The 26,268-nt window shown below is 46.8% G+C and overlaps 2 protein-coding genes across 3 annotated transcripts in view; one reads left to right on the top strand and one right to left on the bottom strand.

Moving 5' to 3' along the window:
- LMBRD2 (LMBR1 domain containing 2) overlaps positions 1 to 2,000 on the bottom strand; it is a 37,657-nt gene extending 35,657 nt beyond the window's left edge. Inside the window, exons 1-2 of one of the 2 annotated variants that reach the window (XM_016224564.2) lie at positions 1,859 to 2,000; positions 979 to 1,208 (exon numbers count right to left, since the gene is read on the bottom strand). The gene's annotated coding sequence lies outside the window, so the exon portion shown is untranslated. The remainder of the gene's footprint in view (positions 1 to 978; positions 1,209 to 1,858) is intronic. The other variant, XM_016224554.2, reaches the window with a different exon arrangement.
- Positions 2,001 to 2,352: 352 nt separating this feature from the next.
- Positions 2,353 to 25,683, top strand: SKP2 (S-phase kinase associated protein 2). The gene is made up of 10 exons (XM_016224577.2): positions 2,353 to 2,446; positions 2,949 to 3,220; positions 12,804 to 12,915; positions 14,727 to 14,870; positions 16,131 to 16,265; positions 18,052 to 18,150; positions 19,263 to 19,393; positions 20,245 to 20,296; positions 20,470 to 20,577; positions 23,802 to 25,683. Exons 1-10 carry the CDS (start codon positions 2,439 to 2,441, stop codon positions 24,013 to 24,015), a joined length of 1,275 nt encoding a protein of 424 aa, XP_016080063.1. The 5' UTR covers positions 2,353 to 2,438; the 3' UTR covers positions 24,016 to 25,683.
- The last annotated feature ends 585 nt before the right edge of the window (positions 25,684 to 26,268 follow it).

Here is a 26,268-nt window from a genome sequence, read left to right as displayed (position 1 = left end):
AATCCACATCAGCTGCAATCACAATGCAGTTCTTGAAAACACCAGCCATCAATCTGTGTGTACATAGTGATCTCAAGTCTTCAATGGATCCAATTTCTTATATTCAACAGAATCACGTGTACCAATTTAAACTTTCATTTAACATATATTGAGAATAGCCATGATTGGAAGGAATGCAGGGGGGCAAAAAGCACTCTCATTTTAGCAGGCTAAAGTATTTCTGTTACCAGGACAATCTACTAGTGAAATATCTACTCTAGAATTAGAAGACTTTGACTTTCAAAGTTGACAGGCTCTCTCTGAAGTCCCATTTAGGATCTCATGTCCACCAATTCAGACATTTCAAGTTCTCTGAGAACTAGAAATGTTCCTAGCTCTCAGGCACTAGCAGCTAAATCCTAGCCCAAGAATATTTCTCAACTTTAAATTTAGAATCATCCTGTCTACTAGACCTTCCTGTCCATAAGGTCTGTATCTAAAATGGCCTCTCTCATTATTCTATATGTCGAGACTTTGCTTATTCTCATCATAGCATTTTAAAGTTTTTTTGCTGTTTATTTTTCCTCCATTTGCTTATAAGTTTCATCTTGTTCACTTTCCTGAAAGAGACTATAATTTTTTTCTGTTAAAAATTTTTTCTCTAATGACTTGCAATTTTAAGGGAAGGGATGCAGATTTCAAATTAAGCTAACAGCTTTCTCATTATCCAATGTAACATAAAAGTTCATGTAAAAAAAAACAAAAGAGAATATTGCATTTAAAAATATTTTCCATGTAACCTTAGTTTAATGAATTCTGAACATTCGGCCCAGCTATTCTTAGCCTAGTTTCAATCCAAATCAATTCATGAACAGACCCCTTGTTTACACCAATTTCACCTACTTGCAAGAACAAACTAAAGGTTCATGAATACATTTCTCTGTCAAGAGGGAGTATTTACTTTTCAAGCTATGCACCAAGCCTGCAACAAGCACATACCTGGGCAAGGGAGGTTTCATTCCAGTATAAAGTGAATCATTAAGAGATACAGGAAAGTGTGTCATACAGCAAACATGTAATTCTTGTGATGGCGCTGGCCTGCTTCCTGGTGAACTTAGTAAATCCTCTCCGTTTTTATTAGGGTTGCAATTTATTCCCCGTCTTCTGCTGCTTTCCCGGGTCGCGGTCACAGTGCAGCTTGCACAATGGATTTCGCACGGTCATCCAACCTGGAAGATGGCACACTCGCTGCCGTAGCCGCCTCGGAACGCCTCCCGGGGAGACGGGCTAAACGCGGCTCCCTTTCCGGCGGCGATGCCGCGGGAGGCGGCAGGTAGAGCGAGAGCAGCAGAAGGGCCCTGCTGGCGGCCCCAGCGCTGCACTGCAAAGCCCTCTGCACGCACCGCCAGCTCATTTATTCCGGTGCAGCATCCGCGAGCCTCGTCCAGGCTGCGCGGGGACGGGCCGCTCTCCCCACTGCACCCGGCAGGAAACGCTGGGGGCTCCCGCCCCCCTGAAGCTAAGCCACGCCTGTCGGCCGAACTGCGCTTTAATTTACCAAACGCTGTCCCGGGCGGTCTCCGATTTGACCCTCGCTCCCCGCCCGTGAGATGCGCCTGTTTTACAGACGAGGAAAGGACCTAGTCCGCAGACCCAGCGCTGTCCACACTGAAGGGCCGCCGCCTCGGGGCAGCGGCGACAGCAGGTGCGATGCCCCCGGCTCGCAGCCGCTCACCCGGCCCGCGAACCGCGCCACCGCCTCCGCTCGGGGGCCGGGGGCTCGGGCCTCCTATCCCCGCCGGCGCTCGGCCCCAGACCCCGGACCTCGGACCCCAGACCCCAGACCTCAGGTGCTTCACGCTCTGCCCCACAAGCTCACCGGCCGATCTCGCCAGACAGCGCCTGGAAAGACCGGGAAACTCCGCCTCCGCCTCCGCCGGCCAGGGTCTGGGACCCACGCTCTGAGGTGACGGCGGCGGCGGTCACCAGAAGGCCTTCGGGCTCCTGGGAAAGGAAAACCCGATCCCCCTTCAAGCGGCTGACATATCCAAGTCAGCCACAGCACCGCCCGCTTCCGCTTCCCCGCCTCCGGGCCTCCCCGCCTCCCCGCCTTCCCCGGGCGCCGCCCCGCCCCGCTCGCCGCCGCGGGGGGTTGTGGGTACCTCAAGGGCCCGAGGAGCCGCAGGGGAAGGAAGTCGTGGGGGAAGCCCGCCGGACTGCGAGGCGGGGCAGAAACTACAACTCCCAGCAGGCCGCGGGGCCGCGGACGGCGGCCGCGGAGCCCGAGTAGAAGAGCCGAGCGCGCGCGGCGGGGATGGAACGTTGCTGGAGTTGGCGGGTCTAGCTGCAGGGGCCGCAGCCGCACGCCTCGGCCCGCCGCGCTCCGAAGCGGGAATCCGGGAGGCGGGCAAATCTGCAATTAAACGCACCCATTTAAAATCCGGGAATTAGTGGACGCCATGCACCGGTAAACTGATTACAAAAAGGGGCAGAATATGAATGGACCGTTTTAATTCATTTAGGCCACGAATATTGCTGCTTGCTAAAATTGTTGCTCATGCTGAAATGTGAATGGTTTCTTAGCCCCCTTTGGGGAGCGCGTGGATGGATGGATGCTTGAGTGCGGGGATCAGAGTGTGGTTTTATTTGTCTTTCCCTATTGGGCTTGCCTGCTGCTGATTTGAATCGCTGTATGATTTCCCTCCGTCTTTCCTTGTCTGTTCCCTCCACTTTAAGAAATCTTTATAAGGCCTTCTGCATAATCAGAATCGTAAATCAAAAAGCCTTTTCGATTTGTTCGGTTATTTTCTCTTTCATTCTTGGGAACTTGCCGCCGGCATGTAAAAAATGCAGTTCTGTTAGCTGCTGTGAAAGTTTTTTACATTGCATAACTTACAGTTTCCTTTAGGCCTACCAATTATTTATGGGTGTGTTCCTCAAAGGAAAGGGGCTATTGTGCATTTTTGCAGGAAACACCTCCAGGAGATCCCAGACCAGTCTAGCAACGTTACCACCAGCTTCACTTGGGGATGGGATTCTAGCAAGACCTCTGAGCTGCTCTCAGGCATGGGGGTCTCCGCCCTGGAGAAGGAGGGGGTGGACAGTGAGAATATCCCCCAGGAACTGCTCTCAAACCTGGGCCACCCGCAGAGCCCCCCAAGAAAACGCCTGAAGAGTAAAGGGAATGACAAGGACTTTGTGATCATCCGCAGACCCAAGCTAAATCGAGAGAACTCCCCAGGTAAGGTGTGAGGGCAAAACTGTCAGTCTTGGAAGGGGGGGTCCGTGGATCTATCTTGTTGGTAAACCTTTGTTTGGGGATCTTTAGGATGGGGCCCTTTTAAAAACACCTAATTCTGAAGGTATTTTCCAAAGAAGCGGAACAACTCATTGTCAATGAAGTCTATAGGAATCTTGGTAGGTATATATCTTCTAGTGCTCAGTCGATTTCTAACCCATGTGAAATTTTAACCCATGAGAAGATATTCCTGCCTTTTTCCCTAGAAAGTAATCTGCTTCCTCAAAGGCCAGCTCAGTGCAATGAAAAATGGGAACACACGTGATGATCTTCTTGTAGGACTCTTAGTTTGTATTCTGCTGTTTTATGCCCCTGGTTGAGCTTTATTTGTCAAAGTACTGCTAAAGTGGATGTTAAACTAAGTGGAGGAGACTTAACCAGGTCCACTCCCATATGGGATTCTTTTGTTATGCTCTGTCTCCATTACTGCTAGCACTCTCTGTTCAGTCACCAAGCCCCAAAACCTGCAGATCAGTCATATTCCCACCATCCCCAAACATCCACCCAATGATTGAATCTTTTCTCCCTGTCTTTTAAATATTTCTCAAGCTTTCATCCCCCCCAGACCCATCCCCCAGAGCTAGAATGGACTGACTGAAATGTAGAATAGAAACATCGATAAGAGAGAGAGAAACATCAGTCAGCTGCCTCCTGCATGCCCCCTACTGGGGATCGAGCCTACAGCTCCAAGCAAGTGCCCTGACTAGGAATCCAACCAGCGACCTCTTGTTTCATGGGTCAACGCTCAACTGCTGAGCCACACTGGCCAGACTCCGTTCCCATTCTTAAGCAGGTGATTGAGTGCCTCCCAGAGTGGATCAGAACTATAAGAGTACTCCAACCCATAGTGCACTGACCTGGGGTTATCAGTTTTTCTTGCTAGTAAATCATTTAAAACATTAATTCAGCAAGTATTTGCTGAGCACATACTATGTGCCGGGGAAACGGCAGTGAACAAAACATAAACATTCGTACTCTCATGGAGCCTGTGTTTTAGAGAGAGGACACAGTGAACATAATAACTATGGTATGTAGTATGTTAGTGATCAGTGCTACGCCTAAAAGAAAACTTTGAACAAGCCAAGAGGGATTGGAAGTCCTGGGGTAGGAAGATGGATGAAAATTTTAAACAGCATATTGATGGAAAGCCTCACTTGGACAGTGAGCCTTACACAAAAGGCATGAAGGAGGGAAGGGAATGTGCCGTGCAAATATCTTGGAGAAGAGAGCCCTAAGCAGTGGGAGCAACCAGTGCAAAGACCCTGGGGCAGAAGCATGTCTTGTTTGTTGAAGGATCAAGAAGAAAGCTCTATTCTAAGGGTGATATGAGCCAAGGGGAGAGTAGTGGGAGATCAGGCTAGAGGTGCTTGTTTTGCTTTAAAAAAATCTGGGTTTTGGGGGTTTTGATCCTTGCTTTAGGAAAGAGAATGTTCAGGTTATGGTCTGGGAATCTACATTAGGAGTTGAGTTAGACAGGCAGTAAAGGGTTATGGTGAAGTCAGACAAATCTGGGTTTGAGTCCCTATCTTGCCGGTCACCAGCCTTAGGAAGTTATTGGGGCTCTCCGCGCCTTCGTTTCTTTGTGAAATGGAGAAATACCCACTTCCTAGGCTACTGTGAAGATTAAATGAAAGAATGCCCGTGAAGCTCGTAGCACACCGCCTGCATGTAACACTCAGGAAGGAAACCCAGTTAATTTGGTCGACAACATTTCCGACAGCCATTCGGGAGGCTGCTTCACTTTTTCTTTTGTCGTTAATGCGGCTGGTCTGACCCAGTTAGTGTAGGGTTTTTTCCCTTCAGAACTTAATGTCACTGCTGTACTTAGTGTGTGGAATGCAGCACTAGCCGTTTGGTGCTTGACCACCCAAACGTGGTGAAAGACACTCGGTGCAAAATGAGCAGATGTTGACCAGTTTTGTCTGGTGCTGATCTCTTTCAACGTGGAGCATGATCACCGTGTCCTTCGGCATTCTCACACACACACACAGATCTAAATTTAAAAGACATCTTTTAAGAGAGACCCTCTGGAAACGACAAGGTTAAGGGACGGTTGCAGTCTTCTAGCAACTGCAAGTCAAGTTGAGGAGCAAAGACAATACACATTGAGAGGAGCTCACAGCAAGAGACAGAAGCTGGCCACCCGATGTGTAGGAGGCCAGAGAAGGGCTAGATTGTTAAGTTTCACTTCAAATATATATGTCTGAAGTGAGAAGAGCAGGGCAGGGAGGGAAGTAATAGTATACATTGCACGGGTGGAGTTAATTGCACGCAGTGTAGACCGGTTTGCTGGTGTGGGGGCTGGGTGGAGAGGTGAAGTCAGTGATGGGGGATGAAGGGCAGCTGGTGTGGTGGGTTCCCTGCGGGCCTCCCGGGGCCGGGCCCCCAGTGTACTGGATCATCATTCCAGGGAGTTTTGTGTGCAGTTGTCAGGACAGGTGGCGCACAGCTCTGCCAGGATTAGGGTAGAACAGGCCACACCTGCTTTGCCTAGAGATCTGATGACAGTGGCCCTGGACTGTGAGTTTCTCTTGGTTCTTCCCTCAGCAGTCTCTCCCTACAGGCCCCAAGCCAGGCTCACATCTGGCAACTAAACCCTCTTTATCTGTCTGCTTTGGAAGATAAGCACTATGTGACCAACCCGTACCAGGACAAGCCTGATTGGCCCTTGGGGTGAGTGTGTGGAAGGAGTTTGGAAGAAATGGCCAGTAGTGAGGTCATTGATAGGCAGAAACAGGACAACTACATTTTATTTGTGGGCATTAAATGCCTGCCCTTGTCCTGTCTTTGCTGCTTCCCCCCTCTCCCTCCAAACAGGATGCACGAAAACACTGTTGAACTAATTTGTTGATCACTTTCCCGTGGCTATTAAACTGCTTCAAATTCCAGACCCCACACTAGTTCTCAGACTGGAGACTCCGAAGTTTAGAGTATGCTGATATCCCCAAGGGACCTTGTTCGAAGTGCAAAATTCCTGAGATACGGATCCAAGAAGTCCTTCCTTAAACCTGGAATCTGCTTTAATAGCCCCAGGCAAACAGAGCTCCTCCAATTTTTTTTTTTTTTTTTTAACCAATAAGAAATATATTTTACATTGCAGTCCTGGGTATCTAAAACAGATATTTCATAAAACCATATTCCCTTTACTAAGGTACTTCCTATTCTGTTCCATCCCATTTTTCAAAAACAGTGTTGGTTCGGTTCTCAGTCGTGGCACATGCCCGGCTCAGCTGATCCATGTTTCTCTCTCTCCCCCTCTTCCTTCCTCTTTCTCTAAAATCAATAAAAATAATTTTCTAAAAAATACAGTGCTGGTCAAACTAGACTGATTTCATGGCTCACCAATGAATCTCAGCCTGCATCTTTCAAAACTCAGCTGTTAGATCCTCTACGGGACCTTCCCAGGCACTTTCTTTGCTCTGTAGCTTTCATTCATTCATTCATTCATTCATTCATTCATTCATTCATTCATTCATTCAGCAAAGACTTACTGAGCACCATTCTAGAGATTAGAAACAGCAGTGAACATGACAGGCGAAAAACTTGGCTCTCATAGAGCTTATATACTGTACCTTATTTTCCAAATCGCTATTTCCACGGTTTCTCCATTGCTCTTCCCACACTCCAGGGGTGAGCGAGCCTCACAGAAATCTAGGGTTGTGGGGCAGAGGGGATCACTGAGCACCTCTGGTTTGGTTTTGCTGTATTTTGCTTTCTTCAGTTTTGCCCACATAGCAAAAAAACAAAAACACCAAGAGCTAGCGTGATCTGGTGTGTTCTTTCTTTTTGTGACGTGTGGAAAGAGGAAGGAAAACTCATCTCAGATGGCGGAATCTGTAGCTTCCCAGAAAGGAAGCCTGGGTTGTTACTACTTAACAACAAGCTAGCAAAGACAGACATGAGTTGAGCCCTCACCCTTAAACAATACACAAAAAACAGTAGGCATGAGCGGCAGGGCCTGCTTCCCCTTCAAGTACAGTTTATCTGTGGAGAGTGGAGTCAAAGTTTTGTTTATGGTTAAGATGACGCAGTGTTTTAAGTTGAATTTGAGTATAAGTGATGTTCCCAGAAAGAAATAGGTCGAGTGAGAGGAGTTCCGTATCCTGCAAAGATCTGAAACTCAGACAACTCTCCAATGAGCATTTCTTTCCGGAGGAGTTGAGAGGCATGGGCAGTGATGAGTCCAGGGGCGGATGGCTGGGTTTGCACCTCAGGGCTGTGGAAATGGTGGTGGCCACGGGTGATGACTGGCAGGGATGTGAGTCTGGCCAACGGCTTCCATGGAGCTGAAGGCTGGAGGCCTTGGGCTGAAGAATGATTTCCCTTCCCGAGCAGCCCTGGGCGGTTTACAGGAGGCCAGGGGAGGAAAGACCTGTTCTGGACTTTCTCACGCGCTCTGGGCAAACAGACCAGGCAGCGGCGCAGCCAGGAATCCAGGAAACAGATGGTTGCTGTTCTGAGAATTAAATATGGCAAGTCAAATGAGATTACGCACATCACAGGCCTGGGTACCGCCGCTAGAGCGGCTACGTGAAGGCAGACTTCTGCCCCCATCCGCTTGGGCAGCAGCCAATTTTAGGCTGCGACACCCCCACCCAGGGGCCCTAGAATCACCGTGGCCCTGTGGTCAACTGAGTGGGGCCTTGGGGATTTGGCTGCTGGCACACTTTCTGAGCCATTTCTCTTTCCATCTGGTAGCCAAGCCCTTGATAGCTCTCAGCATCTTTGTTTCATACCCTCTCCTCTCCACCTCTCCCTCCCAGCCCTGGTTGAAGTCGTTTTTTGTGGGGATTTTTTTTTCATAGAAAGTCAGGTTTAATTCTCACCTTTCCTGAGCTCGTAGAACATCAAGTACTCAGAACAGGGAGAGCATGTAATCTTAGAGCATCCTAGGATAGAAAGAAGGCATGAGAAGTGGAGTCAGACCTGGGTTTGAATTCCCACTAGGCCACCAGCTAGTTGTGTGACCTTGCCCTTTTTGTCATAGTTGCATCTTCTCCTGGAGCCCCTTCCCCCACCTCAAAGGCTGCTTATGTTCTGATAGGACATTTCCTTTGTGCCCTGATTTGTCTTCAGCGTCATTCCCCCCCAAATGCTAACAGTGCCAAGCTATTCCTTTGCAGGTGCTGTGTGCCTACCTGCAGTGCCCTCTGCCTCCTGGCCAGCCTTGCAACACCTACTTCTTATGGCTCCACGCCTTTCCTTGGGGTTGTGGGATTTGGAACAGACAGAACAGAACCGAGTTGGACCTTTGGCTCTGTCACCTAATGGTCAATATCATCTTGGCTAGATTCTTTAGCTTGGCTAAGACAAGTTTGCTCATCTATAGAATGGGATAATGCTACTTAGTACAAGGGCTACTGCAAAGATTAGGTTGCTCTACTAAATACCTGAGACTTTTAGGGCTCTCAGTAAGTGACAATTTTTTTTTAAATCCTCAAGGATATGTTTTTTTATTTAGCTCATTCACAGTTTGCATGAGGGGAGAGTAAAAGGTATAATGCATTTAGCAAAGATTTAGCAAATGCCTGCAGTGTGCCAAGCGTTGTGCTAGGTGCTGGGCGTGATCTGGGCATGGGGGCTGTGGTGGTGACCTGGGAGTGCTCTTCCAAGGAAGTGACATTTAATAAGGATCTGAAGGATGCCTAGGAGTTGGCAGTGAAGACGGAAGTTGCAATGCAAAGCCGTAATTCCAGGCTTCTCTTGCTCACGTGGCTTCATTGCCTGGCTTTGCTGCCCTCTGCAGACCTCGGCATTCATTGCTATGCCAAATTTTCCTCCTAGCGTTTTAACTACCTATCTGTATATTGTTCCTGATTTCTTATGTCTTCCCAATAAAATAGGAAGCACCAAGTTTGTTCATTTCTCCTGCCCTGTACTTCACAGAGCAAGCCTCTCTACTTTTCTTTCCACCCATCTTTAGTGGACGCTTCAGTGGCCCACCCATAGCCCCTTAAAGCTCATGGTTCCCACAGCTTTCTCCTGCACGCAGGTGTGCTGGGGAGTTAGCACTCCTGCCTCCCTCCCAGAAGCCCCCAACCGGTGACTGACAGCATTGGTAGATTAATACCCCAGCACCCATGCCCTCTGCTGGGACAGCTCTGGGGTGGTCTCCTGCAGCCCCCAGCAGATTTGAACCCGTTGCCCATAGCAACAACCTCCTGACTAACATGTTTCCTTAACAGAGTTGGCTTCCTTCCCTTCCACATCGCCCCCCACTCCTTCCAGGGCTTCCTGAGATCACTTCCTAAAGAAATGACCTGAATTCCGATCCTCGGGACCTGCTTCTGGGGATCCCAAGCTTAGCTAGAGGGTGGTTTGGGGGTCTTGGTAAGTCACACTATGCCTCCCTTTTCACCTTAGAGTGAAAATCTGAAGCAGCATTGAAGAGGCCCCAAGAAGAAAATGTGCAGATTCAGTGGGGAAAAGAAAGGAAGAGAGACGAGAGAGAGTTAGACTCTGCCGCTCAATCTTTTCCCATATATTAACCTTCGCAGAGAACAACTTTGGAGATCATCTTTCCATCCCCATTCCTACAGATGAAGAAACTGAGCCTGGGGGGTTAAGTAACCTGTAACCTGCCCAAGGTTCATGGATTTGGCGGCAGCATTGCTGAATTCCAATCAAAGTTTCTTCCTTCTTGCAGCAGTTCTTACGCTAGTTGGGGGCGGGGGGTTCGGGGGGTCAGGCACCTGGTGCCAGGATGGTCTTTGCAGATCATAGTGAAATCTCAACCTTAGATTCAAAATATGTAATTTTTTTGCCAAATCAAATGCTACAATCTAATCTCCAGATACAAGAGGCAGCAGAGGTCAGGGAGTTCAGAAGACTTAATGGAAGAAAAACTTGAGAAAAACCTGTCCATCAACTTTTTTCCAGTTAGGGGAGCTGAGCAGGAGCCTGGTTTGAGGACCTTCGACCTCTGTGTATGCTGACCTTGGAGGACCTTTGTGGTGGTGACGTGGGAGGGTGGCTGCCATGCTGAGGAGCCTCAGTGTAATCTCTAGCTGCCCCCCGGGTCTTGGTCAAGGGTCAACATTGATGATCTGCCTTCATCCCTCTACCCCTAGCATTCAGAGCCTTTAATTTTGTCCTGTAGATAGAGGGGGGCAGGCGTTGAGCAACAGCACATCTACTCATTCTTCAAAAAAGCTGCTTCTTCCAGGAAGGCTTCCCTGACCACTGCTCCACCCCCATACACTGCACAGCACCCTGAACCCTGCCTATCATGATACTTCATTGAAATTTCCTCCCTTGTCTGTGTGTCTCAGGCTCTGAGCAGGCCGTGCCTTATTCATCTTTTTATCCCTAGAAAAGACCCCAACACATAGTACATGTTCAATAAGTACACGAATGGATGAATGTTTTAGACACTGTGCTAGTTCTTGGGAATACAAAGATTTTTTTAAAATGAATTCTTGTTCTCAAGAACTTGTGGTCTAGTGATAGACCAGACAGATGAGAAAGTAAATAATAAATTGTAACCAAACCTGTGTTTGGTGCTGTCGTGGAGGTCTTCATAGGAGTGGGGTCTTTACTAGCAATTGGTTTTAAATTAATAGCAGTCGGGGGTGGACACAACATATAGAGGCGGAACGCAAATGACTCTAAGAATTACAAAGAACTAAATCTCTGGGACACATTTCTAGATAATGAACATAGAAAAATATTGGGTCATAACGTGAAAGCTTTGAACTTCATGCTGATTGGTATAGACTTTAGGCTAAATATTTGGGGGGACAGCAATGAAGGGATCTAGTGGAGGGAAGGGCAGGATTGTTTGAGAAAGATTGGGAAGATTGCTCGGAATGTGCCTGGAGGCAGCAGCCGCCCTGTGCCTCACCTTTCTCCCTCAGGTCCTCAGGAGCCTGGTACAGTCACTGTTAAATACTGGCCCCTTTTAAATGGGGGGGGGGGGGGCTGTATATGCAGGCTCTCCGGAGACAACTAACGAACAAGTAGGAGACAGGTGGAGATTGAGTTTAAGAAATTGGCTCACGCAGTTAGGAATTATGGAGGCTGGAAAGTCCCACCCACGATCTGCATTCCTGAGGCCTGAGAACCAGGACAGCCGGGGTGTAGGTTCCAGTCCAGGGTCTGCAAGCTGGAGAGCCACGCCCCAGGGAGAGAGCCTGCTCTTCCTTAATTAGTCTTTTGTTCTGATCAGGCCCTGGATTGGAGGAGATCTCCCCACACAGGGAGGACCTTCTGCTTTATCAGGTCTACTGATTCAGATGTTAATCTCAGCCTGAAACACCCTCACTGACTCGCCCAGAACTCTAGACCCAGTCTAGTTGACACAGAAAATTAACCGTCACGGAGGGGAGAGGCTGGCTCTAAATTGGTGTAGATCAATGGAAGGTAGCAGGAGCTTGGGAAGGCCAGTTATTGAGCGAATCTGACAACTCTCAGTATTTCTTTGGTGCACGCTTGTTTCCTTCTTGGCCATTGTCATATATGTAAGCGTTTACTACTTGTTGGATGGCTATTTAGAGATTTTTTTTTTTTGAGACTAAGAAAACTGGTCTTCCTCGATCTACCTCCATTTTTTCCTGAACACAGCAGCTATAGTAACTTTTTTCTTTTTTAAACTTACCAGGAGATCGAGATTTTGTCACTCCTATGCTCAGGCCCCTCTAGTGACTGCTCAGCACATTGAGTCAGAGCCAAAGACCCAATCATGACAAAGAAAGCCCTGCATAACCTCGTCTTTTACCCCCTGCACTGTACTCCTTGATGTTCCTCAAAGCAGACATGCTGTTCCTTGCACCTAGAACACTGCCCCCCCCCACTCCCACAGGGCCGACTCCCTCGCTTTGCTCAAGCCTCTGCTCGCTGATCTCCATCTCTCCAAGGCTTTGCCTGCCCACTGTGTCCAGACCTTGAGCACCCACCACACTCCCCATCGTCTCCTTTATTCTGCTTAATTTCTATGCATAGCACCCATCAGTGTTCACACATCATGTCGTTTACTAATTTTTTTATGTGTGCCTGTTTCCTATTTTGTCTGCCCTGTTTACTGCTCTCTCCCCGACGCCTGAAACCCCTGCTCAGTACATACTTGTTGACTAGTAGATGATTGATATTACACTTCTAGGTAAATTGTAAACCTGACAGAAGAGAGGAAGGCCCATTGCCTTTTAAATAAGTTCACTACTTGATAAGCCCTCCACCTAATCCTTAGCGACCAGAAATATCACGATACCTCAGACCTTGTATGACCTCTGAGAGGGCTGCGGACGTGCTCTGAGCCTTTGCCAAAGATTGCCTGGCGGGCACCGAAGGATGAGTTCTGTGAAAAGTGTTCATGGTTTCCCCTTTTCTTTGCCAAGAAAATATGGGGCTTACTTCATGGTGCCTACACAGCGGGTGGACAGGAAAACAATCGAGAGAAGGAGTTAATTTGATTAGCGTTATATTCCTGTTTCAGGCTGAATATTGTGTATCCTTTGCGTGCATGAAAAGAGTCAGTAGACTTGGCAGTAAAAGCAGTGGTGATGGGCAAACACTTTTTTATTTCTTGAAGGTGTTTCCTGGGACTCCCTCCCAGACGAGCTGCTCCTGGGCATCTTCTCCTGCCTGGCCCTCCCCGAGCTCCTCCACGTCTCCTGTGTCTGTAAGAGGTGGTACCACCTAGCGTGAGTATTGCCCACTCCCCCTGGCATATGGGGAGCGGGGAGAGAAGGGCAGTTTACTCGCCATTTGGGTCTGATGAGACTAAAAACCCAGAAAGCTAGAGCAGCACAAAGCAAACAAGTATCTTCCTGTTTCTATAAGTACTTAGCATCTTATTTCACCTGGAGGTGAAAACTTACCCATCTCTGAGACCCTCTTTGCCCTGGGCCTGGGCAAAGGAGTTACAGAGGAGGCAGCTGCTGGGCTGGGCGGGGGTGCAGGGGGAGAGGGCACGGGGCCCAGCCCCTGCCGCCGCGGCTCTGGGTGGCCCCAGGGAAGTCCGCGACACTCAGCTTCATCCCCAGTAGGTAAGTGGGAATAAGGCACCTTCGGGACAGGACAGTTGTGAAGACAGATACACAGATGCCGCCTGCGCGGGCCGGCCCTGGAAGCTGTCAGCACGTGGCGGCCGCAGGTGCTGGTGCTTCCTGGTCGGGGGACAGCGCCCTTCAGGTGTGGGCAGTGAGCTGCACGTGGAGAGTCCTGGTGAGCTGGAAAGGCAGGAACAGGCCGGAGGCGGCCAAAAAGGCTGGTTTTTCCACCTTCAGCCCTTCTCCCCATCGAGCCCCTGGGCAGCTCTCTCTCTTCACACACCAAGGACCCCCGTGGCGAGACAGGAGGAGCCCCTTCCTTTCCACTCGGGGGAGCTGGGAATAAGACACCTCGGTCTTCACAGTTCAGCTCCTCCCAGCTGAGCGACCCCACTTGGTTTTCTTTTTCCCCCCCTCGTCCCCATCGTGCGGAGTCAACGCCCATTCAGAAAGCACTCATGCGCCGGCGCCGGCCCTGCCTTCTTGCTGACCGGTCACGAGATAACTCGTGTCTGCACTTAGATTCCCTTAAGAAACTTTAAACATCTTGTTGACCAAAGTATCCGGCTGCACGGGCAAGTTCTGGCTTGAAATAGCCGGTCAGCAAGTTAATAACAGAGATCAAACAACACATTGACAATTTCTTTAGGCAGAATTATTTCAAAGCCCTCGCCAGTGGGCTGCTCACTTCGGGCAGTGTCAAAACATATAATTCTGGTAGGCATTTCAAAGGCTCCCTCGTGTGCTTGATCTCGTGTTTCCTTTTTGTCAAATGGAATTAATCTGTGGTGGTTTAAGCTCCCTGGTTGTGTGCTCAGTATCAGTTCCTCCTTTTATGCATTAGAAACACTCCAAAATCTAAGTGATATTTTTTCCTTTCACGTTAGTTTATATATATACACGTGCATTTCTATGCGTGTGTGTGTGCGTGCACCTAAGAGCTATTATAAAACAGAGCTGAACTATAACTTTTTCCTGGTAGATGTCCAAGAGTCATAGCTCATAATAAAGTGCTAAGTGTAGCTGTATTGACACATTATTTGGGGTAACTGTGGTAACCTGTTTAGCTTAATAGAAATGGCAAGAGGGATCATAGTGGCCATTTTGAACCTATCCACTTCATCAATAATCAGGCATTCGGAGCAATCAGTTTTGAAGTTACCAAACTGAATTGAACGCTGGAATTTTATTCCCTGAGTCCAGATCCTTGCATTAGGTGGCTGATGACAGCATCAAAGTAGAAATATGTATAAAGAGGAACACGGAAGCTCATCCATGATATAGCCAAGACGTATTCCACAGTGTCTTGAAAATGTCGTAACTAGTTTAGTCGACTTCAAAGCAAAGGTGTCTTCAGAGTTGGGAGGCAACTTATTGGCTCATCCGCTTCGTTAGCAATGGCCCCGAGAGCCTCCGTACCCAGAGCCCCCAACTTGCCAAACCGAGCGCCTCGTCTCTTCCAGGTTTGACGAGTCTCTGTGGCAGACCCTGGACCTCACAGGCAAAAACCTGCACCCAGAAGTGATTGGGCGGCTGCTGTCTCAAGGGGTGGTTGCCTTCTGCTGCCCGCGATCATTTGTGGACCAGCCACTAGTTGAACATTTCAGGTAAAAAAGACGAATCCCAGGGAAAGACTTATTTCTAAATCTCGAGGTGGGAACAGATCAACGCTTTTTTTCCCCCTACGTCCAACCTGACAGAGCCTGCAACAGGCCGTCTGTGCGGTGTGGGACGCTAATTGTATATTTTGCTATGGGGGTCACGGGGCACAGGGTTCAGTGACACCCTTCCCTGTTTAACTCGTTTTAACTCGGGGTGACTGCTGGGCTCCTCCCTGGCTCAGAGGTGCCTGGCAGCTTCTGAAGCGGGTCCTCAGCAGGTGGCCCGTGAGCCTGTGTGGCAGGTCCCAGGGCACCCTGGCTGCTTCCCCAATGCCCGTTTCAGAGAAAGAAAAGAGCTCGTGAGGAGTCTTTTCAGGTCGAGAGCTCTGGGTTTCCGATCCCATCGTGGACAAATCTGCAACCTGAAGAAGGGTCCTCCTTTTGTGTGTTTTGTAGGATATTTTGAAATAACTCCCGTTACTAATACAGCTTGGTGCCAGCTCAGACTTGAGTAGAATGACTAGATACGGAACAGAAAAATAAGCTAAAGACAGAGGAAGGATGACACTTGTATCTTGATTCGAGTGATTTTTCCCACCACTCTGTCTCCAGATGGTGGCACTCCTGTCCTGCTGGCGTTTGTCCCTCTGCCGTGGCTGTTTCTCTCCTTCCCATATTCCTTTGCTCACTCCAGCTGCCTTCTTTCTCAGTCCTCACACTGTCCTTGGACAGCCATGTCCTGTGCACCCACGTGTGTGCTGGAACCCTCAGGTCCTCATCTGTAGCTCATTCCTCTCCTTCAAACAAATTCCCGTTTCCAATGACCCAGAAACTCCCACACCTGAATTTCCTCCAAGGCTTCAGTATCAGCGTATCTAACATCACACTCAGCCCCCTCACAACCTCTCTTCCTTCATCTGCCACTGCCCTCCACCCCTCCTCCTCACCAGAAGGCATCCTAGGCATAAGATCCTAGTCACCCACACCCAGTTCGATCTCACGATGCCCACTGATTGATCTCTAAGTGGGACTCTATCGGCAGCCACATCTTGACTTGGCAAAAATCCTGTTGAATTTTAAAATGAGCAAGGATGGGAATTCACTAGGAGCGATCTGTTTTATGGCAAAAACTAAAGTGAAACCTTGCAGTGTGCATTCAGTGTCTAGCTTGTGATTGCGCTCACTGGGGAGGAGGCAGGGTCGGCTTTGATCTGGACGGACTGTGTGAGCCACCTAGCAGAGCCTCTCTTTCTCTCCCGTGCCCAGCCCTTTCCGCGTGCAGCACATGGACCTGTCGAACTCGGTCATCGAGGTGTCGACCCTCCAGGGCATTCTGTCTCTGTGCTCCAAGCTACAGAATCTCAGCCTGGAAGGCCTACAGCTTTCGGATCCCATTGTCAAGTGAGTGGCAGCCCGGAGCATGTCACAATGGCCATCGTTTCCTGGGTTAACTGGGGTGCCCCACTGTCCATATCCAGACGGACTCAGAATATCTCCGGGATTCATCCAGGCAAATGACGTTAGGTGCATGCTACCTGCATGCCAGGCCTTGTGCTGTGTTCTGCAGATGCGCGGGCAAATAAGGGCACAGGCCCTGCCTCCTGCGTGGGAGGGACAGATAATTACAGTGCGGTGTGTTAACTGGGTCGGTGAATACGTGGCAACATATAGTGAGACCTAATTAAGTGTAGGGAGGGCCGCCTTCTTGGAGGAAGTGACTAAAGCTGAGTGCTGAAGATACCTCCTTGAAGGGAAAGCCGCCTGTGGCTGTACACTTGTCATTGGGAATCTCGAGCACAGGGCTCAGTGAGGGGCGTGGCGGGTGGCCGGACGTGAGGCGCCTCAGGAATCAGATTCTCTTTTTTTCCCCCCACCACTCGTTTTTGGTTTTGTTTTTCTATCACCGTTTATCCCCCATGTACCACCTTCAGTCATATGGGGGCTAATGAAACTAACAAGCAAAACAGACAGACTCGTAGATAGAGAGCAGGCAGACAGCTCGGGTTGGGGGAGAGGGTATTAGTGGGGGCCGGGAGGGATTGAGCGAAAAAGAAAAAAAACATGGACATGGACAACGGGGATCAGATCTAGATCTGCAAGGGCCCTGCCGTGCTGGGAGAAGGCGACTCCGCCGTGGGCTGTGAAGAGGGAAGCGTGTAAAGAGCGTGCTCCTGAGAATGGAAGGAACAGGGCAGAGCTGAGATTTAGAAAATCAACTCGCTGACCACCCCAGAGGCTCAGGCAGACCTGGAAGAAAGTAGGTTAGTTTAGGACTCTGTTGTGTTCACTCAGGTGAGAAATGATAAAACCTGATGTAAAAAATAGAGTAATAATCATGATAGCCACCAACGTTTACTGAGCACTTACTGTGTGCCGGATACTAAGTTCTTCAAAGTCCCATAAAATATGTTCTTATTATTCCCTTTTTGCAGTGTGGAGACTGAGGCACAGGCTGAATAACTTGTCCAAGGTCACACAGTTTATAGGTGGCAGCACCAAGATTTGAACCTGGCCGTGATGATCCCAGAACTTGCTCTTAGTCACTAAGTTTCACTAACACGAGGCCTTTGGGAACGTAGAGAAGGCAAATTTGAGAGACATTTAATTGAAAGAACCCAGGGACTTTATAAGTAGAAGTTTGCCTACAAGTTAATTCCAATTGTGGGTGAAATGGAAATATATTTATTCTGTTGCCTTTTTTTTTTTTAATTTAAAAAGTACATTCTTGAATGTTTCCTGTGTATTTACTCTGTGCCAGGCACTGTGTTAAGCCCTTTATTAATTATACCACTTCATTTTAACAACCCTACCAAGAAGATACTGACACTACCATTTCACAGATGAGTAAACTGAGGCAGAGAGAGCATCCTGCTCGGTGTAGTACACATAGTGAGATGTGAATTTAAATTTTTTTCACGTTTTAATTTTAACTAAATTTATTGGGGTGACATTGGTTAATAAAATTATATAGGTTTCAAGTGTACAATTCTATGATACATCGTCTGCATATTGCATTATGTGTTCACCACCTGAAAACCCATTATCCGCGCGACATGAATTTAAGCTCGCTGCTGACTGCAAGGCCTGTCGGTGCTTAACCACCTCACCAGCCTGCTTTCCTCAGAATGCTTATTGATCAGTAAGAGTGTCTTAATGGGAGTCTTTTGACACTTTTCTCTTTTCCCAGTAACCTTGCGCAGAATTCAAATTTGGTGCGGCTAAACCTTTCTGGGTGCTCCGGCTTCTCAGAGTCCGCCCTGAAGACTTTGCTGAGTAGCTGTTGCAGGTAGGCAAGGCCGAGGCCGGGCCGTAGCGCTGTGGCTTCGCGTGCACAGTCCCCACGCACATCTGAGTGGAACTGGGAGCTCTCTCGAGCTGATCCGAACTCAGCTCTTGATTTGAATAATATCCTTTGCTCTCCTAAACTTTCTGTCCAAACTCAGGAGCCAGTTCAATAAGTCTGCAAAGGATGCTTGTGTAGTGATCCCTTTTTGTGGTATTACTATTTTAAAAAGGAAAATGTAGTAATACGTTTATCAACAGCGTGGTTGAAAGAAATCTGTTTACACTTAATTCTACAGTCAGGTTTTTCCTCCCCTTTAATATCTGTAGACTTAACAGTTTTTATCTTTTCTGCTGTGTTAATGTCAGTATATAAATAAAGGCTATCAAGATACAGATATCACAGCGAGAGGAAGATATGGGTCACAGAACACACAGTACTGTGTGTGGTGCGGGTGTGTCATTTTTAATATCCCTTCGCCTCTGCATATACCTCATAGTGTTGTGCCAATATTTCCTTCATGATCTGATGAATGTAGATTGCCTTTGGATGTCATCGGTGAGATAAAATATAAACCCTATATTTTCTCTGTACGGTTAAATGGTTGGACATTTTCTTTGCCTTATTGGCCCAGTCAGAGGCCAAATAAGATGAAGCAGTTTTCTGCAACTTCAGTGTCTCTTTATCAGGAGTCACTTGTTTAAAACATCTCAGATGATTGTTCAGTCTGTGTCATTGTTTGCTAAGAACCTGGGTGGTTGGGTAAGAAAGGGGCTGGGATTTCTGCTTTCAGTTCCGGATTGAGGTTTGAGCCCTTAGGAAGGGGGGAGAGTCCTCCCCTCCATTTCCAGAAGGGGGCAGCATTCACTCAGGCCTTGGCTCAAATCCCCTGCAGACTTTCGGGCGTAAAGGAGCAGGGGAGTGTGTCAAGGGGAGGGGGCGGGACAGTTTTCAGTGAGCAAGGGTAGCCGCTTGGAGCCGCAGACGTCCTGTGCGTGGCATGGTGAGAAATCAGTGGCTTCGTATTTGGCCCCTGCGGCAGAGGCAGTGCTGCCTCGAGCACTCACTCCTGTGCGGCGGTCTCATGCTTTCCTTGTTGCCCCTCTGGTGTGCAGACTGGATGAGCTGAACCTCTCCTGGTGCTTTGACTTCACTGAAAAACACGTGCAAGTGGCCGTGGGGCACGTGTCAGAGACTGTCACCCAGCTGAACCTTAGCGGCTACCGGAAGAACTTCCAGCGATCAGGTAGCGGGTTTGGCTCACTGAGCGCCTCCCAGGGGCTGTCCTGCCTAAGCCGCCTCATTCCATCCCGGGCCTGTATTTCCCCCGTTTTTCAGAGGAGGGAGCAGCTGATCAGAAGGGTTAGGTAAAGGCATTCAGCAGCAGCAAGGGTTGAGTCTAGAGTCTCGAATAGAAACCTTTGTACTTTTAGTATACTTTACACTGAAAACTTTTTTTACAGTAGAAAGAGTACACTCTAAAATAATATAAAAAGTATGGTGTGGTAAATACATAAACCAGTAACACAGTTGTTTATTATCAAGTATTACGTCCTGCAAAATTGTGGGTGCTTTACTTTTATACAACTGGCAGTGTCGTGGGTTTGTTGACGCAGCATCACCACAAACACGTGAGCCATGCGTTTCGCTTCAACATTTACAACAATTGTGTCACTAAATGATAGGAATTTCAGCTCCATTATGATCTATGGGACCTTCCTTGTATATGTGGTCCGTCTTTGAAACATTATGTGGCTTGTAACTCTATAGTGGTGTTTGGTTTTGCTTTTTGCTACTGTGAATGGGATCCCCCCCCACACACACACCATTCCTGCTGATACATAAATAAGCTGTGGATTGTTGCTAACTGCTCAGTTTGCACAGTTCTCTTACTATTTCCAATAGTTTTGAGGTGGTTTGCTTGGATTTTCAGGGTAGAAAAATCTCGTATCCTGAGGCGATGATTTTGTTTTCCTTTCTAATAGTGTGTGACTCCGGTTGCATTGTTTTGAGCTTCTAGCCCAGTGATAAATGATAGTATTGATAGCAGAGATCTTTGTCTTGTTCCTTATTAGTGACCATCATTTTTTTTTCTAGATCTCTCTACCTTAATTGGAAGATGCCCCAATCTTGTCCGCCTAGATTTAAGGTATTTTTTTCATTTTTTATTTTAGAAAAAAGTAAGTGAAAAATCACAATTTCTCATTGAATGAGGAAAGGATCTAATAGGTTGAGTTGAAGGAACTCAACCATGGACTATTTTTCGTTCCCCGGCTGGCTTTGAGGGGCGGGCTGTGAATCTTCTCTTCTGTTCCATGACAGTGATAGCGTCATGCTGAACCACGACTGCTTCCCAGAATTCTACCAGCTCAACTACCTCCAACACCTGTCGCTCAGTCGGTGCTACGACATAATACCTGAAACTTTACTGTGAGTAGTTCTGTTTTGTTAAAGCTACTAGAAGGCAGGAACCAAAAGACATGCCACTATCAGTGTAACACAAGCTGGTTTGGAGGAACCAGCAAACTAGAAAAACCAAGGCAAAATTGCTTAAAATATCTTGTAAAGGTGAGTTGACTGAAATAATTTACCAAGCATTTATTATTTAGCTGTGAGCAGGTTTAAATATTAGAATACTGTACTAGCAAGAAGACGACGGCCTTTACTTCCAGGGAGCTCAGAGTATAACGGGAGGCAGACCCATCGTGGTTTTGTCCAAATTTTTCAAATCAGACTCCTGCTTCCAAAAGTTTTCTATCTGGGCTCAGAGGAAAACTTCCATGATCTAGTGCTGTCTGTCCTGGATGGTCAAGGAGTGGGAAGAATAGAAATATTTAAGTGGTAAGTATTGTAAGAGTCTGATGCTCTCTGAGAAGAGGGGAGCTTGTGGCCAAGAGTGAGGCCGCTTAACCCAAAGCTGTATAGTGAGTCAGTGGCTGAAATGGGTCAACAGCCTAGGTCTGCTGGACAGATGCAAAACAGCTGTATCTAATCTGGCAGCTTTTACTAGGAGTGGTTTTGTACCTGCTCAGCCACTTCCACAAAATCAAGGGAGTACAAAGAAAAAAGGAATCTGGTCCATCTTTGTTTTTGAAAGTGCTGCTATATATACACAAGTCACCCTGGGAAAAATATCATCTCTTGATTTTTAAAAGGTTTCATTTCTTTCATCCCAAAGGGCTGGAAAATTCTTCCTCATATCAAGTGTAAATGTATAGCAGATTTATTGAAAACCACAAGAAGTCGGCATCTTGGACTTGATCAGGTGTCTTTTCTTACTCCAGCCAGGATGCCCCGAATGAGGCTGCTGACCTTGTGCAGCTCACAATCCAAATGAAGATAACTGAGCTCTGGTTCCTACCAAAGAAGGTGGTGCATTTGAACAAACAATTTATGTAGTCCTCAGATTATTGGTTTGGATCTTGTTAGTTTCAAGAATTAATGAATAAATCAGATACTCCAGCTGTACAGGGTTAACTGGTAGAATTAGGGAGTCCAGTAATTATATTTTGAATTAATTACTTCAGTTAATCTTGGGCTCAGGGCCTGAGCTGGCATCTCATGTGGAAACGCATTGCCTGAAAGGGATGCCAGTATTTACTTCCATGGCTCTTAGATGTTAGGGTCTAAATTCATATGCATGGGACTCCTATTAAAACCTCCCGCCCTTCTAGCATCCACAACTCCTGGGAGCCTCTAGTATCCACCCAAAAACGTTGCCCCGTTGTCTATTCTCTCCTGTCCCTGCCACCTGGCCTTCAGCCTCAGCGCCTGTGTAGCCTCCTGGGGAGTGCAGAGATCCTTCCTTTTGGGTTGCTTATCTCAAGGCACTCTATCCATGTGTCGTGCTGTTGTTCTTTCTCTACAGAGAGAAAGGAGCTAAGCAGGTAATCCCCAAATGCTGCTTCTTGAGCAGAGGCTAAAAGAGGCTGAGAGCCCTCCCATTTTATTATTTTTATCCAGTGGGATAATAACACTTGCTTAGTGATACCTGCTGGCTGTGTGACTGATCGTTAAAAGGGTGCGGGTCTGAAGTCACACCTGGGTGTGAACCCCCCCTGCATTATTATGACTTATTTATCTAAGTTTTACATTGAAATAAGAGAGACGGGGCACCAGTTTAGTTGCAAGTCAGACCCAACAGAACAGAGTGAGAACAGAAAGAAGAAAAGAGATGCTTTCCTTGAACTTGAAGGTAGAAGAGAGTGTTTCTTTAGGCTCACAGGCTAACCTTGTGAGTCCATTAAGATGAGTTTGCCAGTACTCTATCCTTAAAAGTTTCTCAAGATGAAATGTCTTTCCATGTCTTGTTGTCCCCTTGTGAACACCAGGCATGTTTATTTTATTTGGGTAGTACTTTTATTTCCTAAACTACCCTTCATGTTGTATTTAGCTAACATATATGAGATATCTTTGGCGTTTAAGACGCTTTGTTGAATGTAGAATAAATACACCTAGAGTAGTGGGAAGACTGGGTGAGCAGTTTTGGCACAGACGGTCTTAAGGCTGACCAGTTGGGGTTCCACAAACACCAGGGAAGTATCAAAGGTTTCAGAGCGGGGGTGGGGGGGGCGTAATCTGAGCTAGGCTTTCGGAAGGTGCCTTGGACATTGGTATATAGACTAGGCTGGAAGGAAGAAACATTGGAGGCAAGGTGACAGCTATTATAAGGAAAGTTTGTTTCTTAAGTAACTACTGGCAATATGAAAATCTAAAGGATGCCCCTAACTCCAGGTCATTGATATTGTTCATTGATCTGCAGTGGGGTTTTGTTGAAATTCCAAACCAAATGTTCCCTCTCTGAGACTTTGTACTGTGTGTCCCAATCTGGAGCAAATACAGATCAGAGAGATGGATTTCTCAGCACACAGATCTGGGTTAAGAAGAAAGAATCATTACCAAAAAGTATTGACTGGGTAAATGAGCTCCCTTTTTTTATGAACCAGAATGTCACTGTTGACAGAGTTCTATTTCACCTCCCATGAAACACCTAAGAGGATTAGCTTATGCGTGTGGTATGTGTGATATGTAGGAGAGGTAAGATGGCCATTGCCTCCTCTAAAGGCGTGACTGATCCCCCCTTCTCCATCTGTACCCGACTGCCTAACCCTGTCCGAAATACCCTGAAGGACTGTTAGGTTCTATCACATATAATGGACCTGCAGACTATTAACAGTATTAAGAAGTTGTCGACCCCCTGACATCTTTTGAGATGGGGAGCCTGAGATCAAGTTCATGTCCTTAAACTGCATGTAACTTTTGGTGGTTTCCAACTGGTGCTACAGTAAAGCAGGTCCTTTTCCCATAGCCAGCTTGCTAGCTTGTCCTCACAACACAGCAACACCTTCCAGGATCAATCAAAACTGGAGAAAGGAAGCGAACATGGTTGGATTTTAAATGAACCGACTTGGAGGTTTTTGGTTGTTACTCGGCAGAAGGCACTGGCTTGTTTCCTGCGGCCATGCTGCCCGAGGTGTGGCCTGTGCTTCGCCGTTGGAGTCACCTTTGCTATTTTCTTAAGTCGTCAACTGCAAATTACATTTTCAGTTTGCATTTTATAGTCTGGTACAAATTGTCGAAACTGGGTCATGTAACTCTGGTGGAACGGTTTCCATAGATACCGCTACTCTGAAAGTCTCTCTCTTCCTTTCCAGTGAACTTGGAGAAATTCCCACACTAAAAACACTACAAGTTTTTGGAATCGTGCCAGATGGTACCCTTCAGCTGTTACAGGAAGCCCTGCCTCACATCCAGATTAATGGTTCCCACTTCACCACCATCGCCAGGCCTACCGTGGGCACCAAAGGCCACCCAGAGATATGGGGCATCAGATGCCGGCTGACACTGCAAAAGCCCAGTTGTCTCTGAAATATTCAGGGCAAGGTGGTGTCTCCTTTTCTCTTGGGATCAGGGAAAATAGGCAGGAAGCCCAGTTGCTGGAGCCCTTTTTATTCTTGGTTTTCCCTTTGCCTTTGTTCTGCAAGTATATTAGAGATGCATTTGAGAAGGAAAACTATGAAGTGTTGCTTTTCTTAAATGACTATAAAAGCTCTGTCACTGCCATGCTTCTGAGAGCCTCGCCGTGGGCCTTATGAAATTTCAGGAGAGTGAGCCTGTCATTTCAAGATCCATTCTGAGCAAAGTTTGCGCCATCTCTTCCAAGTGCCCTTATTCTTAAATCTGTTTAGAAACGAACTTACAATTCACCAGCAAGCAAATCATTTTCTTGATCTATATAGTAACTTAACTTTCTTCTATTTAATTTTCCAGTATTGCTTTATGAGACATAGACTGGAAGAATGATAAGCTATTATTCACATTGTGAGCTGAACAGAATCATAGGATAGTCGGTTTGAGGCAGTCATTCTGTGGATGGAAACAGAAAGAGGCACGTTTCAACTTTGCCTTTGGATTTGCATTTAGACTCAGAACAAGTAGTCCTGGGTAATTCACCTTAAAACCTAAAAAACAACCAATCGCAGATACAGAATTTGGAGGCTCAGGAGGCAGTTTTCTGTGACAGGTTGATCTGAAGGATGTGCTAATGCGCATTAATGAAGTATCCTTTAAAGTACTGTGCTCCCAGAATACTGACGTAGCTGAGGAGATAGGATGGTGGTCTTCTAACTTTATGATCAAATGATGTTGCGGGGGTTCTTTCGCTTTTTATATGCCTTGCTTTGTTTTAGAAAGGTGCTAGTACCCAGTCTCTGTTCCTGAAATGTTGGCTGGAATGCTGAACTGAAGTTGCCTGCCGCTTGCCTGTGTTGCTGAGGTTCTTGAAGTTATTTTTATATTACTCTGGAATCAAGTCTTTTAAATCCCCCCCCCCTTTTTGTGTCTTCCACAATCGCTGTTTTAAACTACTCATTTTATAAGGTTACTGGACCTAACGTCCCCTAAGAACTGCCTGTTCCTCTCAATCGGAAATGCACACACTAGAAGCAGGGGTAGGTCCTGTAGTTCCAGAGCAGTAAGCACAGCTTGCACCTGCAGAAAAGCTAAGACTCAGGTGTTGAACCTTTGACAGCATCAGTGATTTTTTTTTTTGGATGGTACATAGAAGCAAACGGATTAAATTCTACTTAAACAAAACACTAATTTCTTATTTAAATAGATGGGACCTCCCCATATGTCCAAAATGAAACAGAAAAGCCAAAACCCATCATTTCTATTAACGTTTTTTAAATCAGATTTTCCAAATGTTAGAAACGATGGTATGAAGTGCCCTTATCTGCCAAGACCTAAGGAAGAACATTTTAAAGTAGTTATACCAGAACTGATTATGTTTCAGTTTTGTAGTAGTTCAAAAGTGCTAAATACTACTTGAGATTATTGTTTACAGATTAGTGGCAAGGGCTGGGGACAGGATCCGGGTGGACTCTGACTTCCGGGTGCCCTCAAACACATAGTACTTCCAAACTCAAGTCCAGCCAAAAGCTATTTTGCTAACATGTCAGAGTAATCTGTATTTTTGTATGTGATTTCTACTTTTATACACTTGTTTTAAAATAAAACACATTTTTATAAAAACGAGTACTTCTGCTAAGTTGTATTTTTTTCCTTCCTCTTTTTACTGTAGTTAAAACTGGAAAAGAAGCACTTGGTGGGGGTGCCACTTGTCTCAGCCCTCTCAGTTCAGCATGAGCCCTAAAGTAGTCCTTTCTGCCCCACCTAATTCATATGCTTTTTGTCAAATTAAAATGAGAGTTTGTGACACTTCCTAACAAGGTGCTAAATACAGGCTTACTTATCTGTTTATCTTTAAAGTGCTTTAAAAAGTCATAGCCTTTATAAAACTTCCTAAATTTAGGTGATTGATGGGCCAGTGAAGTACTATCAAGAAAACCAGATACTAGCATTTCTTAAATACAGAACTGATCCGCTTTTACTCTGCATTTCATCCTCCTTAGGAAACTATCGAATAGTGCACCCTAAACCCAGAGGTCTTCGAGGAATTCAGTTCCTTTTGAACCCACCGTTCAAACAGGAGAACGGTGATTCTTTGAGTTTTAAGCATTTTTTTTTTCTTACGTTATCACTACTATGCTTCCTTTTCTGTTTTTAATTATGAAAAACGTTAAATGCAAAAAGTAGAGAATATGTTGAACCTGGTCATCC

The sequence above is a fragment of the Miniopterus natalensis genome, chromosome 3 (genome assembly GCF_054644295.1).
Source record: "Miniopterus natalensis isolate mMinNat1 chromosome 3, mMinNat1.hap1, whole genome shotgun sequence".
NCBI classification, from domain to species: Eukaryota; Metazoa; Chordata; class Mammalia; order Chiroptera; family Miniopteridae; genus Miniopterus; species Miniopterus natalensis.
This window is presented reverse-complemented; position numbering and strand designations above follow the sequence as displayed.

Excerpts from the sequence above, each read along its gene's own strand:
- SKP2 (XM_016224577.2), top strand. Across the intron at positions 12,916-14,726 it reads AAGAGGTGGTACCACCTAGC|GTTTGACGAGTCTCTGTGGC; the intron begins GTGAGTATTGCC and ends CGTCTCTTCCAG. Across the intron at positions 20,297-20,469 it reads CTTGTCCGCCTAGATTTAAG|TGATAGCGTCATGCTGAACC; the intron begins GTATTTTTTTCA and ends GTTCCATGACAG.